Source organism: Sturnira hondurensis, unplaced genomic scaffold, assembly GCF_014824575.4.
Source record: "Sturnira hondurensis isolate 20B ecotype Veracruz unplaced genomic scaffold, ASM1482457v3 Scaffold0000867, whole genome shotgun sequence".
NCBI lineage: Eukaryota > Metazoa > Chordata > Mammalia > Chiroptera > Phyllostomidae > Sturnira > Sturnira hondurensis.
This window is the reverse complement of record NW_028073498.1, coordinates 1518524-1531379: the sequence shown is the minus strand read 5'-3', so window position 1 is coordinate 1531379 and position 12856 is coordinate 1518524. Positions and strand designations below refer to the sequence as shown.

At 41.4% G+C, this 12856-nt stretch overlaps 1 protein-coding gene across 1 annotated transcript in view; it reads right to left on the bottom strand.

Moving 5' to 3' along the window:
* The window catches only part of TSEN2 (tRNA splicing endonuclease subunit 2), a 44029-nt gene extending 31582 nt beyond the window's left edge, over window positions 1-12447 (bottom strand). Inside the window, exons 1-4 of the mRNA XM_037051752.1 lie at window positions 12351-12447; window positions 7535-7777; window positions 6937-7138; window positions 5182-5263 (exon numbers count right to left, since the gene is read on the bottom strand). Of these exons, the coding sequence (XP_036907647.1) occupies window positions 5182-5263; window positions 6937-7125 (271 nt within the window). The 5' untranslated portion in view covers window positions 7126-7138; window positions 7535-7777; window positions 12351-12447. The remainder of the gene's footprint in view (window positions 1-5181; window positions 5264-6936; window positions 7139-7534; window positions 7778-12350) is intronic.
* Window positions 12448-12856: the final 409 nt, after the last annotated feature.

The following is a 12856-nucleotide window of genomic DNA, read 5'->3' as shown; positions in this document are numbered from 1 at the left end:
TCCCTTTAGCATTTCATATAATAAGGGCTTGGTGATGATGAACTCCTTGAACTTGACCTTGTCTGAGAAGCACTTTATCTGTCCTTCCATTCTAAATGAAAGTTTTGCTGGATAAAGCAATCTTGGCTGTAGGTCTTTGGATTTCATGACTTGGAATACTTCTTTCCAGCCCCTTCTTGCCTGTAAGGTCTCTTTTGAGAAATCTGCTGACAGTCTGATGGGAACTCCTTTGTAGGTGACTGTCCCCTGATCTCTTGGTGCTTCTAGGATTCTCTCCTTCATTTTACTCTTGGCTAATGTAATTATGATGTGCCTTGGTGTGTTCCTTCTTGGGTCCAACTTCTTTGGGATTCTCTGAGCTTCCTGGATTTCCTGGAAGTCTATTTCCTTTGCCAGACTGGGGAAGTTCTCCTTTATTATTTGTTGAAATATGTTTTCCACTTGTGGCTGTTTCTTTCCCCCTTCTGGTACCCCTATAATTCGGATGTTGGAACGTTTAAAGATGTCCTGGAGGTTCCTAAGCCTCTCCTCATTTTTTTGAATTCTTGTTTCTTTATCCTTTTCTGGTTGGATGTTTTGTTCTTCCTTCTGGTCCACTCCATTGATTTGAGTCCCAGTTTTCTTTCCATCACTATTGGTTTCCTGTGCATTTTCCTTCATTTCAATTAGTTTAGCCTTCATATGTTCCTCTAATTTGTGACTATAATCAACCAGTTCTGAGAGCACCATGATCACCAGCATTTTGAACTGTGCATCTGAGAGGGTCGCTATTTTTTGGTTGCTTAGAGTTGAAGCTAGTTTTTGAAGAATTTCCTAAAGCGGACATTTGGGATTTACTTCTTTAGGGCAGCCCATGACCTTAATTTGTTTCCTTGTCATAAATTCATTTCCTTCAAATTTCTATCACCATTTAAAACTTAGCTACTACATAGACAGAAAGAGATTAATAATTATTGAGATTATTACACTATTTGAAAACTTTTGACTTTTTTTTTGGTCAAATATTAGTAACTGCCAAAGCTGACGGGTAGAGGCATAGCCATTGTTATTCACTCTACTTTTTGCCCCCTCTCCTTTTAAAAGGATTATTATGAAAACATTTTAAAATAGAAAAAAGTAAAGAGAATAGCATAATAAATGCCTATGTTCCCATCATTCAACTTTAACAATGAACTCATGGCCAACCTTGTTTCATCTGTTTTTCTGCCTATTCTGATGACCTCTAGATTATTTTGAAAGAGATCTCTCATATCTTACCATTTCACCTTGAAATAGTTTAGTATGTATTTCTATAAAGACTCTTTTGTAAAAAAAATAACCAAAATACCATTATTACACTTTTAAAGATTAATATTAATTATTTGCAGCATCCAAAATCTATGCATTGTCTCACAGCTTTTTCCTGTTTTGGAAAGTCTGACTCAAAATCCACATACGGACCTACACTGCAATTGTTGATTCTAATATATAGGTTTCTTCCCTGCTATGATTTTTTGGGAAATTCTTTTGTTGCAGAAACGGATCCCCTGTCCTACAGTACTCCCCCCACCTGGATGACCGCACCCCACCTTGTGCTGTTAACACAGTGCTACTCCAAGGTGGTCATGGGCTTAATGGTTCAGGAAGAGAAAACTGTCTCAGCACACTGCTTAGTTCAGCTCCCTTGTTTTCACAGCCAGATTTTCATGGAGAAGGAAGCTGCAAGTGATTAGTAAAGAGCAGTAGCTAAATGGAATGGAATCTATTTCCATTCTGGTGCAAAGGTCTGATGTTCCTGCATTTCAGTACTTGGAGCAGCACAGGCTCAACACATTCCTCTCTTCCCTGCGTCTCCTGGGAACTGGTGGAACTAGAGGCTCGATCAGATCCGGTTCAATCTGGGGGGAAGCCTACTTCATAGGTAGTGCATGTGTTTTCATTAGAAGACACAGAATGACTTGTTGGGTCTATGTCATCAGCACCATTGCTGATCAATGCCTCAATTAAATGGCAATATTCTAATCCTGTTACTTCTTTGTTTATTAGTGGTATTCTTCAATAAAGAGAAATCCCTCCTTATTTGGTTACCCCAAGAACCAGTTCACATATGCCAGGTTTCAAAATGATGAATCCTCCACAGGTGAACAATAAATTCTTCTGGCACAAACTAAAAGATTCAAGCGCTTGGGGGGTATTATTAGGAATGAATTTTAAAATAAATTGTAATATTCTTACTGATGCTCAAGTGTTTCCACAGCCTGTTTTGAAACATGTCTAGTAGTTTTTGATAGTTTCCTTGCTTCCCGGTGTACAAGCTGTTTCATGTAAAAAATCCTAGCTGCTGTCAACCACACCATCATAATTCCTCATTTGCTTAATCATATAATATTCATATAAAAGTCTCAGAATAACAACTCTATCGCCCATAAAAAATCACTGAAAGCAATATAAAGATTATTTTGTAGCCCTTTCTTTAGAGTGTATGGCAGGTTGACTGCCCCGATTCTCCAGGTCTCCCATCTGCCAAACCCGCTGACTCTGAGCCAGTGAAACATGAGCAAACATGATGCAAGCAGAATCCTGGAAAGCACTGGCGCCCTGGGGCTTGCTCCTGACCCTCCACCATAACCATGAGAACATGCCTGGGCTAGCTGATGGTGGATGACACACAGGGTGCCCCCATCCTTCCTCCCAGTTGAGGCCATCCTAGACCAGCTGACAGCCAACTGACAGACCACCAGACACCAGTGAGTCTGGCTAAATCCATGATTGGACTGGGCCCATTAGACAGCTGACCCATGATTCGCCAGACAGATGAGCACATCCAGCCAAGATCAGCAGACCTACCCAGCAAACCTGTAGCCTTGAAGCAACCTGGTTGCTATCAAAAGCCACTGAAATTTGGGGTGGTTTGTTAAATACCACTGTGGTATGAGATAACTGACACAAAGTCTATTTCATTAGAATCAAACAATCAAATATCACATTTTGAAGTCATTCAAAAGTTTCCCCCTTGTGGCTCTACATTTTAAAACTGACTTTGTTTTGTAACCATGCAATATAATTCCAAAGTTCCAAAGTCAAATCTATGAAGTCTCACCTCTCTTTCCACCCTTCCCCCATAGACATTAAAAAATTATCCTTCCTTATATTTCAAAAATATATTTATATCCCCCCATTTAGATAAACCATAGCACACTATGCAGACTTTCTTTTACCTTGTTTTCTTCACTTAAAAATATATCCCAGTATCCCCCATGCCCAGCTGCATAGTACTGCATTATTTGAATGCACTATAGTTTATTCCACTGGTCCCCTCCTTGTAGTCTTTTAATATTAGAAATAGTGTTGTAATGAATAATAGCCTTATGCTAGTTATTTCCCCATTTTGCCACTATATCTTTAAGATAAATTTCTTTTGTTGTTGTTACTGTTTTTTTTTTAAATTTATTTATTTACTTTTAGAAAGAGAGGAAGGGAAGGAGAGAGGGAGAGAAACATTAATGTGTGGTTGCTTTTCATGCACCCCCAACTGGGAACCTGGCCCACAACCCAGGCATGTGCCCTGACTGGGAATCGAACCGGCGACCCTTTGGTTCACTGGCTGGCACTCAATTTTAAGATAAATTTCTAGAAGTGGAATTACTAGAGTAAGAGTAAATGCATATCCTGGGACAAGTGGATATCCACAGGCAAAACAATGAAGCTGGCCCCTTACTTTATATCATATACAAAAATTAACTCAAAATTGATCAAAGACCTAAATGTATCAGCGAAACTATAAAACTCTCAGAAGAAAACAGAGGGGGAAATCTGCCTGAACTTGGATTTGGCAATGGTTTCCTAAGTATGATACCAAAAGAACAAGCAACAACAAAAAAAAACAGATAATCTGGACTTCATTAAAATGAAAAATTTTCACTGTTTCACATTCATTGAATGGCTATCATCAAAAGCAAAAACAGATAATAACAAGTGCTGGTGAGGAAGTGGAGAAACTGGAAGTCCTGTGCACTGCTGATGGGAATGTAAAATGGTACGAGTACTGTGAAAAACAGTTTGGTAGTTCCTCAAAAAATTAAAAAAGAATTATCATATGACCCAGCAAGTCTACTCCTAGGGTATGTGTGTGTGTGTGTGTGTATGTATATATATACATACATACATATATATATGTGAGAAATGTCCATACGTCCACAAAAAACTTGTACACTAATGTTCATAGCAGCATTATTCATAACAGCCCCAAAGTGGAACCAACCCAAATGTCCATCTTTAGATGAACAGAAAAACAAAACATGGAATATCCATACAATGGATATTATTCGGGCTAAAGTTCTGATATGGACAAATGTTTAAAACACAGAAGTGAAAGACACAAAAGTCTTTACAATGGGTGTTTCCACTTACATGAAATACTTAGAATGGGCAAATTCACAGACATGAAGACATGTTAAGGTTACCGGGATTCAGGAGGAGAGAACGGGGAAGGGTGGGGGGAGTGAACACACGTACAATTTGCTAGATGCTAAACTCTTCTCTGGAGCGGTTGCACTGCCTGTGCTCCCATCAGAAACGCATGAAAGCGTCTCTGAGGGCCTCGCCAATGCGCAAACTTCTGGATTTTTGCCAATCTGATTGCTGAAATGATATCTCAGTACAGTTTTAATTTGTTTCTTTTACAATAAAATGTTTTTAAAATCCTTTCTAATTATGTTTTAACCTGCTGATACTGGTTATGTATTACCACAAAACTTCCCTAGAGAAATGTACTAGGTTAAAAGATTTATAAATTAAAGAAAAGCGGAGCAGCAAGTCAGAACTACATATATTACTATGTTTTAACAAGCACATCCATGTCAGTTATTGTTGCAAATTCTAATTCTAGACATAAAACTCATTTTGCATACAGATGAGTAGGTACCTAACTATCGGTGCCTTCCACATGAACAGTACTCTTCCAGGCAATGCTTAACAGAAAAGACTGAATAACAATTTTGATAATTTTAGAACTTAGATAAAACACATTTTTCACCCATTATAAGAACCCTTTCACCTTCAGTAGAATGATCCTATTTTTAGCAGTAAAACTATCAGTGTGCATCTCCTCCACTAGAATTTTACTACATAAGCTGAAGTGGAAGATCAAACATAAAAGAAAATAATTATCTGCCAAAAGAACTGAATGATGCATAAATTTACCTTTGTATTTAGCAACCAGCTTAGGATCTGAAATTGTGAAGTTTGGACGGCTTCTAGACAGGATTCCTTTTCCAAAATAACCCTTCCATGAAGAGAGAAAACAAAATTAGGGCACCTTTAGTTATCAATTTTTTAGCTGAAGGAGAATAGCTATTTGTCTTAACAAGAGATTCATTACATCTTCCCTCTGATTATCCAGCCATTACTAAAGAAGGTCTCAGCCAGCGAGTTGTTAGTACACCTCCTTTGTCTCGTACCTCATGAGTTCGGTCTAGGACTCACATACTGCAGGCAACAGGGCGGGCAGGGGCAGGGATTCTTCTTCAGGAGCCGTGTGTCTCAAAGCAGGAATCAAAGCTACCTGGTACAGAAAGCCTCTTGGCTTCTGTACGCAGAACTGAAGTACTCCTTTCCTTCCTGATGATTCCAAAAACAAAGTAGATTTCCCCCCTCCCATTTCTTAATTTAAGCCCATAGAAAATGGAGAGAATAATAAAATGAACACCTTTTATCCTTACCAAGATTTAACAATCAGAATAATGTGCATAGCACTTTTATACATTTTTTAATTTTTTAAAACTTATTTTTAGAGAAAGGGTAAGGGAGGAAGAGAGAGTGACATTGATGTGAGAAACATCGATCGGCTTCCCTTTGTACCCACCCCAACAGGGGATGAACCCACGACCCAGGCATGTGCCCTGACCAAGAACTGAACCAGTGATCTTTCACTTTGGGGGATGATGCTCCAACCAACTGAGCCACACTGATTACGGTACATACACTTTATAAAGCCTCTTGTTTAATGTTATATATTGCAAAGGTGGAGAGATTATCCTTGGCCTAGACCCCCATCTCACCAGGGTCAATGCCACCCACTGTATCCCACTTTGGGAAGGTGGTTATAACTTACATATTTTATAGAAATGTCTAGAGAAGACACATTTGTAGAGACAGAGAGTGGACCGGTGGTGCCTCAGGCTGAAGGCAGCAGCCGAGATGAAGTGTGATGGGCACAAGGGAACTCTCTGTGCTGATGGGAGGGCTCTGAAATGGGTGGTTGCACAGCTCTATGAATTTACTACAATCACTGAATTTACACATACAATGGGTAAATTTTATGGCTGCAAATTATACCTCAATAAAGCTGTTTATTAAAAAGTGCCCCAGTGATGAACTGGTTAAGGGATGGGGCCAGGGGTGGGAAAACAAGCTACCAATTTCAACTCAAACCTATTATCAATGTAAAAGAGCAAAAATGAGGATTTACACTTGTCTAAGAAGAGGTTCCCAAATAGGAAGAAAGCAGATAAAGAGCCAGAGTACCTGCTGAGGCCGAATCTGATTTGTCCACGAGTCAGAACAATATGCTACGCCGTGGTTATTTCTGGGGATGAAATGGGAGTGAAGTGGGGAATTTTAACTTTTTAACCCTTAATTTAATTTCTGTAAGTTGCTTGATTTTTTTTGTCTTACAATAAACATGCATCACTTTTATCACTGAAAGACAAGAAAGTTCAATGTTACTGACCCTACTTCATTGTTGAAATGTGGGTCCAGAATGAGGGACCCATGTATCATCATCCTCATGATACATGGTTTCAGGGCACCTGAGTCGAATGGTAGTGTTCCAACACTCGACCAAACAGCAAGAGAAGAGTATGAGTCACTTATAGTTTTGGGAGTGGATGGGGAGAAGAAAAGGTAGCTGGCTCCAGGCTACAGGGAAGTAGCCCTGCCAGGGCCTCCTGTACTTACTTTCCCATACAGCTCCTCAATGTCTTCTGCGTTCTTCACAATGACATTGTTGTTTATCATTTCGGCGCGGAACATTTTGAAGTCTTTCTTAGGTCCACAGTTCTGACCAAAAGGGATTGGAAGTGGAGACTCATAATTCTCATACACTCTTCTTTTCCTCTTTGGGGCATGGAAAACTGCTTCCGCCATTTTTCAACTGCAACTATTCTTTAAAGAGTATAATGAAGAGAAAGAAACAGTCAGTCAATGACTACACTGATCAAAAATGTGAGTACATTATACCTAGGCTCAGAATACTCTGTGGTCTGTGGGAAAAACAAAATATTTATAAAGCAGTGAACTAAAAGACACCGTCATGAGAATTTTTTAAAAGAAGTGCAAATCTCATTCACCTAGCATATCTCAATCAGTTCCCACAACAGTGCCCAAGAAGTGGCATTATTTCTCACTAGAGTTGACAAGACTGAGGCCTAGTGACATGCCCCAAAAGTCACAATGCTTTGCAAAAGTCTCCTGATAGCAAGCACAAGAGGATTTCTGCCTATTAGGATTACTCCCATTCTTTCACTCAGCCAATAGACTTTTATCGTGGACCTACCAGAGGCTCCTAGTGTCAGAGGTGCTGGGGATGGCAATCATCTTCCAATTTTTTAGGTAAGCTGATGAATAACAATGGCAATAGCAGTTCCCAGTTAAGGGTCTTTTATGTACTCTAAATGCAAGTGGCTAAGAGAAGGAACTCTGGAGCCAGAGTGCCAGGTCAGGGATCGGCTTCACTGCTTCCTAGCTGTGTGACTGCAGGTAAAGGTTATTTAATCTTCCTGTGCTGTGGTTTCCTCATCTGCAAAATATGGATAAAAATAAACTCTATCTTATAGTTAAGACCCATAAAATGCTCAGAAGAGTATGTGGTTCACACTGAGCACGATACATGTATTCACTCTGAGTATTGTTATGGGGTGAGCACTACTAACATCCTCGTACAGAAAGGAAACAGATTCAGGTTTGAAAGATTATGTAAAAGACTCCAGAAAGCAGGGCACTGGACCATCCCAGGTCTGCTGATTGCCAGAGCTCTTCCTGCTGGGCTGTGCAGCAAGCAGAGGTAGCACCCATCCCCTTTTGTTTGAAGGCTCACTCTTTCTCAAGGTTAGAAGCTAAAGGGTTACAGAGAATTGTGGAACTACTTACGGTGCACCCAACACTAGGAGGGAGTAAAGGAAGCTGAAGTCAGTACCTCTCCCTTCCAGGCCTTATTCTCAGCCCAAGGAGACAAAACAAGCACCTAATGCACAACAGGCTGCAATTCAATAATGGCTAAAGGAAGGAAGTAAAGTTGAGTGTATTGTGTGATAAAGACATAGAGCTGTGGTAGATGCATTTAACTTAGGAAAACTCAACCATACGCAAGGGGAAAAAAATGTAAACAGTGCAAGAAATTGGAACAGCCACTTTAACCGACAAGCAGACACCCTAAAAAAGGGAGGCTTGTATCTGCTGCTCTCTTAGTCCTGGGTCTGGATTCGATTTAAGCTGTGAACATATCTGGTGCTTAAAAATACAGGGGAGCTGTATCACACATATTTAAACTACATGGCTCCAAACTCTCACAAAGAAAGAAATAGGACTCATTATTGAGGTGCTTCCTGCATTCAGAACCAGCACCCCAATGGGCAATTGATGTAACCAAGCCTGTTACAACCAACGAAGGTGGCCAAAGCTAAGAAAGAAAGGTGAGTGGTTTTAAAGGCTCATGGCCGTAAAAAAACAACAACAATTAAACACTTTGTCCAATGTGTGATGTCTTTATCAACTCTCTCAAGGAGGCTGAGAAATTAAACGATGAAACAAACAAACAAACAAGAACAGACCAAGGAGAGTTAGAGAAATTGATAAATCAGTGACAAAGATAACTATGAAAAATAAGAATCAGCGCATTGGACCTTCGTAGAATTGCCAAAGTATTCCAAGCAGATTTTTGGAATCTAGACTTTCTAAGATCCCTCACTGCAACCACACACTGAGCACGACAGTACACACTACACACACTGAACAGCATTCATGAGAAAAGGGCGTATGCAGCGTGTTAATGGTCAGTTAAGAGGTTTTCTTCCAATAGCATTTTAACTGGGTTTTCACTTGCTGACCTATCCCTCAACCCAAGCCAACTACTGCATTTACTTTTTGGTTGTAAAAACAGCAATTTTTTCTAAAGCTTAAATAATACAGTGTTGACTTTTTTTGAGGCAGGACATTGATCTTCAGTGAAGACCTTTCTAGGGATTTCCAAGAACAGTTCAGATTTTTATGAAATTTTCACTTTTATAACTTAACTTCTGGTTAGTGTTTGATTTGTATATACTACATTGGAATTTTTTATTTTTTAAATTTTTAAAAAGATTTTGTTTATTTACTTTTTAGAGAGAGGAGAAGGGAGGGAGAACGAGAGGGAGAGAAACATCAATGTGTAGTTGCCTCCCACACACCCCCAACCCAGACCTGGCCGCAACCCAGGCCTGTGCCCTGACTGGGACTGAACCGACAACACTCTGGTTCCCAGGCCAGCACTCAACCCACTGAGCTGCACCAGTCAGGGCTGAAATTGTTTTTTAAAAGAAAATATTGAATGACTAACTTCAAGAACTTCCAATTCAATTCTCTCAAACAAGCAAAACTGAAAAGTTATGCTTCAATTTGCCTGGTTTGTTCAGGATTTTCCCTTTCAGATTGCTCGTGAACTCTGAAAAAAGCAATACTGAGCTACGACACTTGATAGGAAGAATGCTGTATGTGTGACAGGTTTCTTGCTACAAAAAAAAAATCCCCCAGTTTCTCACAAAGCCTCCAAATCCATGATCCAGATGTCATCTCTGCCCACGTGACAGCATGCACATCAAGAATCTGGCTCATAGTAGGCCTTCCATACATACAGAGATGCCATCATCATCGTGTGACTGTCACAACCCACTTAAGTGCTCTGAGCCCAGCTTCTTCATCTTCAACTTGATCAGGACTGGAAAGTAATCTGGAAGTTACTGTAGTGTTAACTACAGAATAACTATATGATCCAGCAATTCCACTTCCTGGTATAGAAACAAAAAGAGTAAAAACATGTTCACACCAAAGTCTGTATGTATGGGAATATTTACAGTAGTATTATTCATATAAGCCAAAAGATGAAAACCACCCAAAATGTCCATCAACAGATGAATGGGTCAACCAAATGTGGGATATGCACATAGTGGAATATTATTAGCAAATATAAAAGAAGGAAGTACAGATACATTCTACAACGTGCATGATGAACCATGACAGTACCATGTTAAAAGAAGCCAGTCACAAAAGACCACATGCTATATGTGTAAGACCATAATATGAAATATCCAGAATAAGTAAATCCACAAAGTTGATTAGCAATTGCAGGCACTGGGGGAGGGGAGAAATATTGGAGTGACTGCTACTAGGTATGGGGTTTATTTTGAGGATGATGAAAATGTTTAAAGTCAGACTGCAGTGATGGTGATGGTTGGGTAACTCTGAAAATACTAAAATCACTGACACATTTTACAAAGGTGAATTTTATAGTATGTGAATGATCTCTCAAGAAAGCTGTTATTTCTCAATAAAACTGTTATACTCAATAGGACAAACCAGATCACCTCTAGTTTTGTAGTTTTGTGGAAGAGCTGCCTTGTGCTGAACTTGGGAGGCAAAGAACAGGAGAAAGAATTGAATTTGCAACTCTCCAAATCTGCAATACACGTTTAGGAAATGCTTCTTTAGTGCCATGATAAAAGAAGGCATGATGGAAGATGTGGGATGTGAGTTAAATGAGAAGAATCAACCGTGATTGGTAGGCACATGCTGGCACTGACTGTGCTGCATTCTACACAGGTGGGTACTACTGTCCTGATTTCAAGGACCAAAAAACCCAGACTTGGAGCAAGTCATTTGCCCAAAGTCCCATTATTAGAGAAGACACGAGGTTAGTAATACAGGGAGACAGGCATGGTTAAGACTGGCCTAAAAGAGGACCCCCGTCTGAAGCATACACAGATGTACAGGAAGGACTGAGTCAGTCGTCAGGAAGTTTGAGATGTGAAGATTGGTTTACACTTGGAGCCCGTGCAGATTATGACAACTGAAAAGAGATTAAGAAAAGTAATTTGGGGTGGCATAGAACAGTGGCTCTCAAGCTTGGCTGCCCTTAGAATCATCAGGGAAAATTAAAACTCCTAATTCCCTGGCCTTACCTGCAATTCTATCATAAATTCTGGGGTGGGGCCAAGAATGTCAACATGTATCCAAAGTTGCCAACCACTGGTTATAGGATGGCACATTCAAACACACTTAATCCCAACAGCTCCCTGAGGTAAATTCTATTACTATTCCCATTGTACAGATGAGGAAAGGGACTCAGAGGAGCCGAGTCCCTGTAAGCGGTTGACACTCTTCTCTTCCCAAATCTGGGCATTCCTGATACCAGAGGCCCGCAGTGTTAAATATATTTAGGTTTCTATTAAAAGTAGGGCTTGTTCTTTATTTTTTCCCTTGAGCAGTTAAGCTAACGCCTTTTAGGTGCTCAAAATGTTTATTCCAAACAAAACAAAGCAAAACCAAAAGGGAGGCGGGAAGTAGCTACATTTAATTTTCCAATTCCCTGGGTCCACCTTGCCTTAACAATCCTGGTTAAAATTTCCCACACAGCCAAGGTCACCTCCCAATTGAAAAAAACGTTTGAAATTCCAATTGCTTACTCCTGGGCCAGTGCAGACAGGGATAAAAGGCAATCCTGCCCCCAGGGAGCTGTCAAGTTAGAACCTAGGACTATGAAGTATAAACAAACAATAAACCTTTGAAGGCTGTAGTGAGGGTTAAATGTGTAATTGTGCGAAGGCGCAAGGTACTGGGTCTACCACGGGGAAGTGCTAGCCAGACGGTAGTTGCAACTGCAATGAATGATGGTATACAACTCGAAAAGTGTTCCGGGCCCAACAAATTCCTAACTGTCTTAACTTATCCTTTTGCTGGTTCCCTTGAGTGCCCGCCAACCCCCAGCAACCCAACTAGCGGCTGAGGTTCCTCTCGGGCAGAGAGGGGTCGCAGGAAACCCGCCATCCAGCGGCTCTCGGACGCGGTGTCAATGAAAAAACTACGAAGGGCCACAGGTGCACCGAGAAAGAGGCGAGGAGTTAATTCCGGCAGAACCCGGAAGCCTAGCTCCTCCCCCCGGCTCCGTCCGGTCCCGCAGTGAAACCCGAGGGAAGTCTCTCCGCTCTTTTCACTCTCGCTCTGGAGGGCTTCCGGAGAGGGTCTGTCTCTTCCGGTGGTGAAACCTCGCCCTTGCCCAGCACTCTGGAGGGACCGCGCACAGCGCCCGGGCACGAGGCGCACCGCTAGCCTTGGTACCTTACCTTCATCGAGCCCACGCGCTCGCCGTTACCCCGACAACGCCTGCGGGGGCGGGGCAGGGGTTGGGGAGGAGACCCGCTGCCGTCAAGTACAGCCGTCGCAAAGCCGGACGAATGCGCAGCCGCAGATCCCAAGGGCACACCCACCGGGTGTTCTCGGAGAACGCCTGCGCACAGCCGGAAAAGGAGAGGGGTTTCTTTTGAGCGTGCAGCTCACCCCTAGTGAAGTGTGAGGCAGAGGCAGCACGTCCTCTTTGTTGAGCGCGGCACGTTTTGTGGAGAGGCAGCTGTACGGCTGCTTGTTTAATTCTCACGACAGTCGCGCATGACCCATTTTTTAGATGAGATCCTAAGTTACTTGTTCAATGACACATGGCAAGAAGGTAGTGGAGCTGCAACTTGAGTCCAGGTCTAAATAAAGGCCTGGAGTTCTCACCCCTAGAGAGATGGGATGCTTGAAGCTACCGGCCTTTGTTACACGATCCCGGCCCTGACGCTGAACTCCGCTT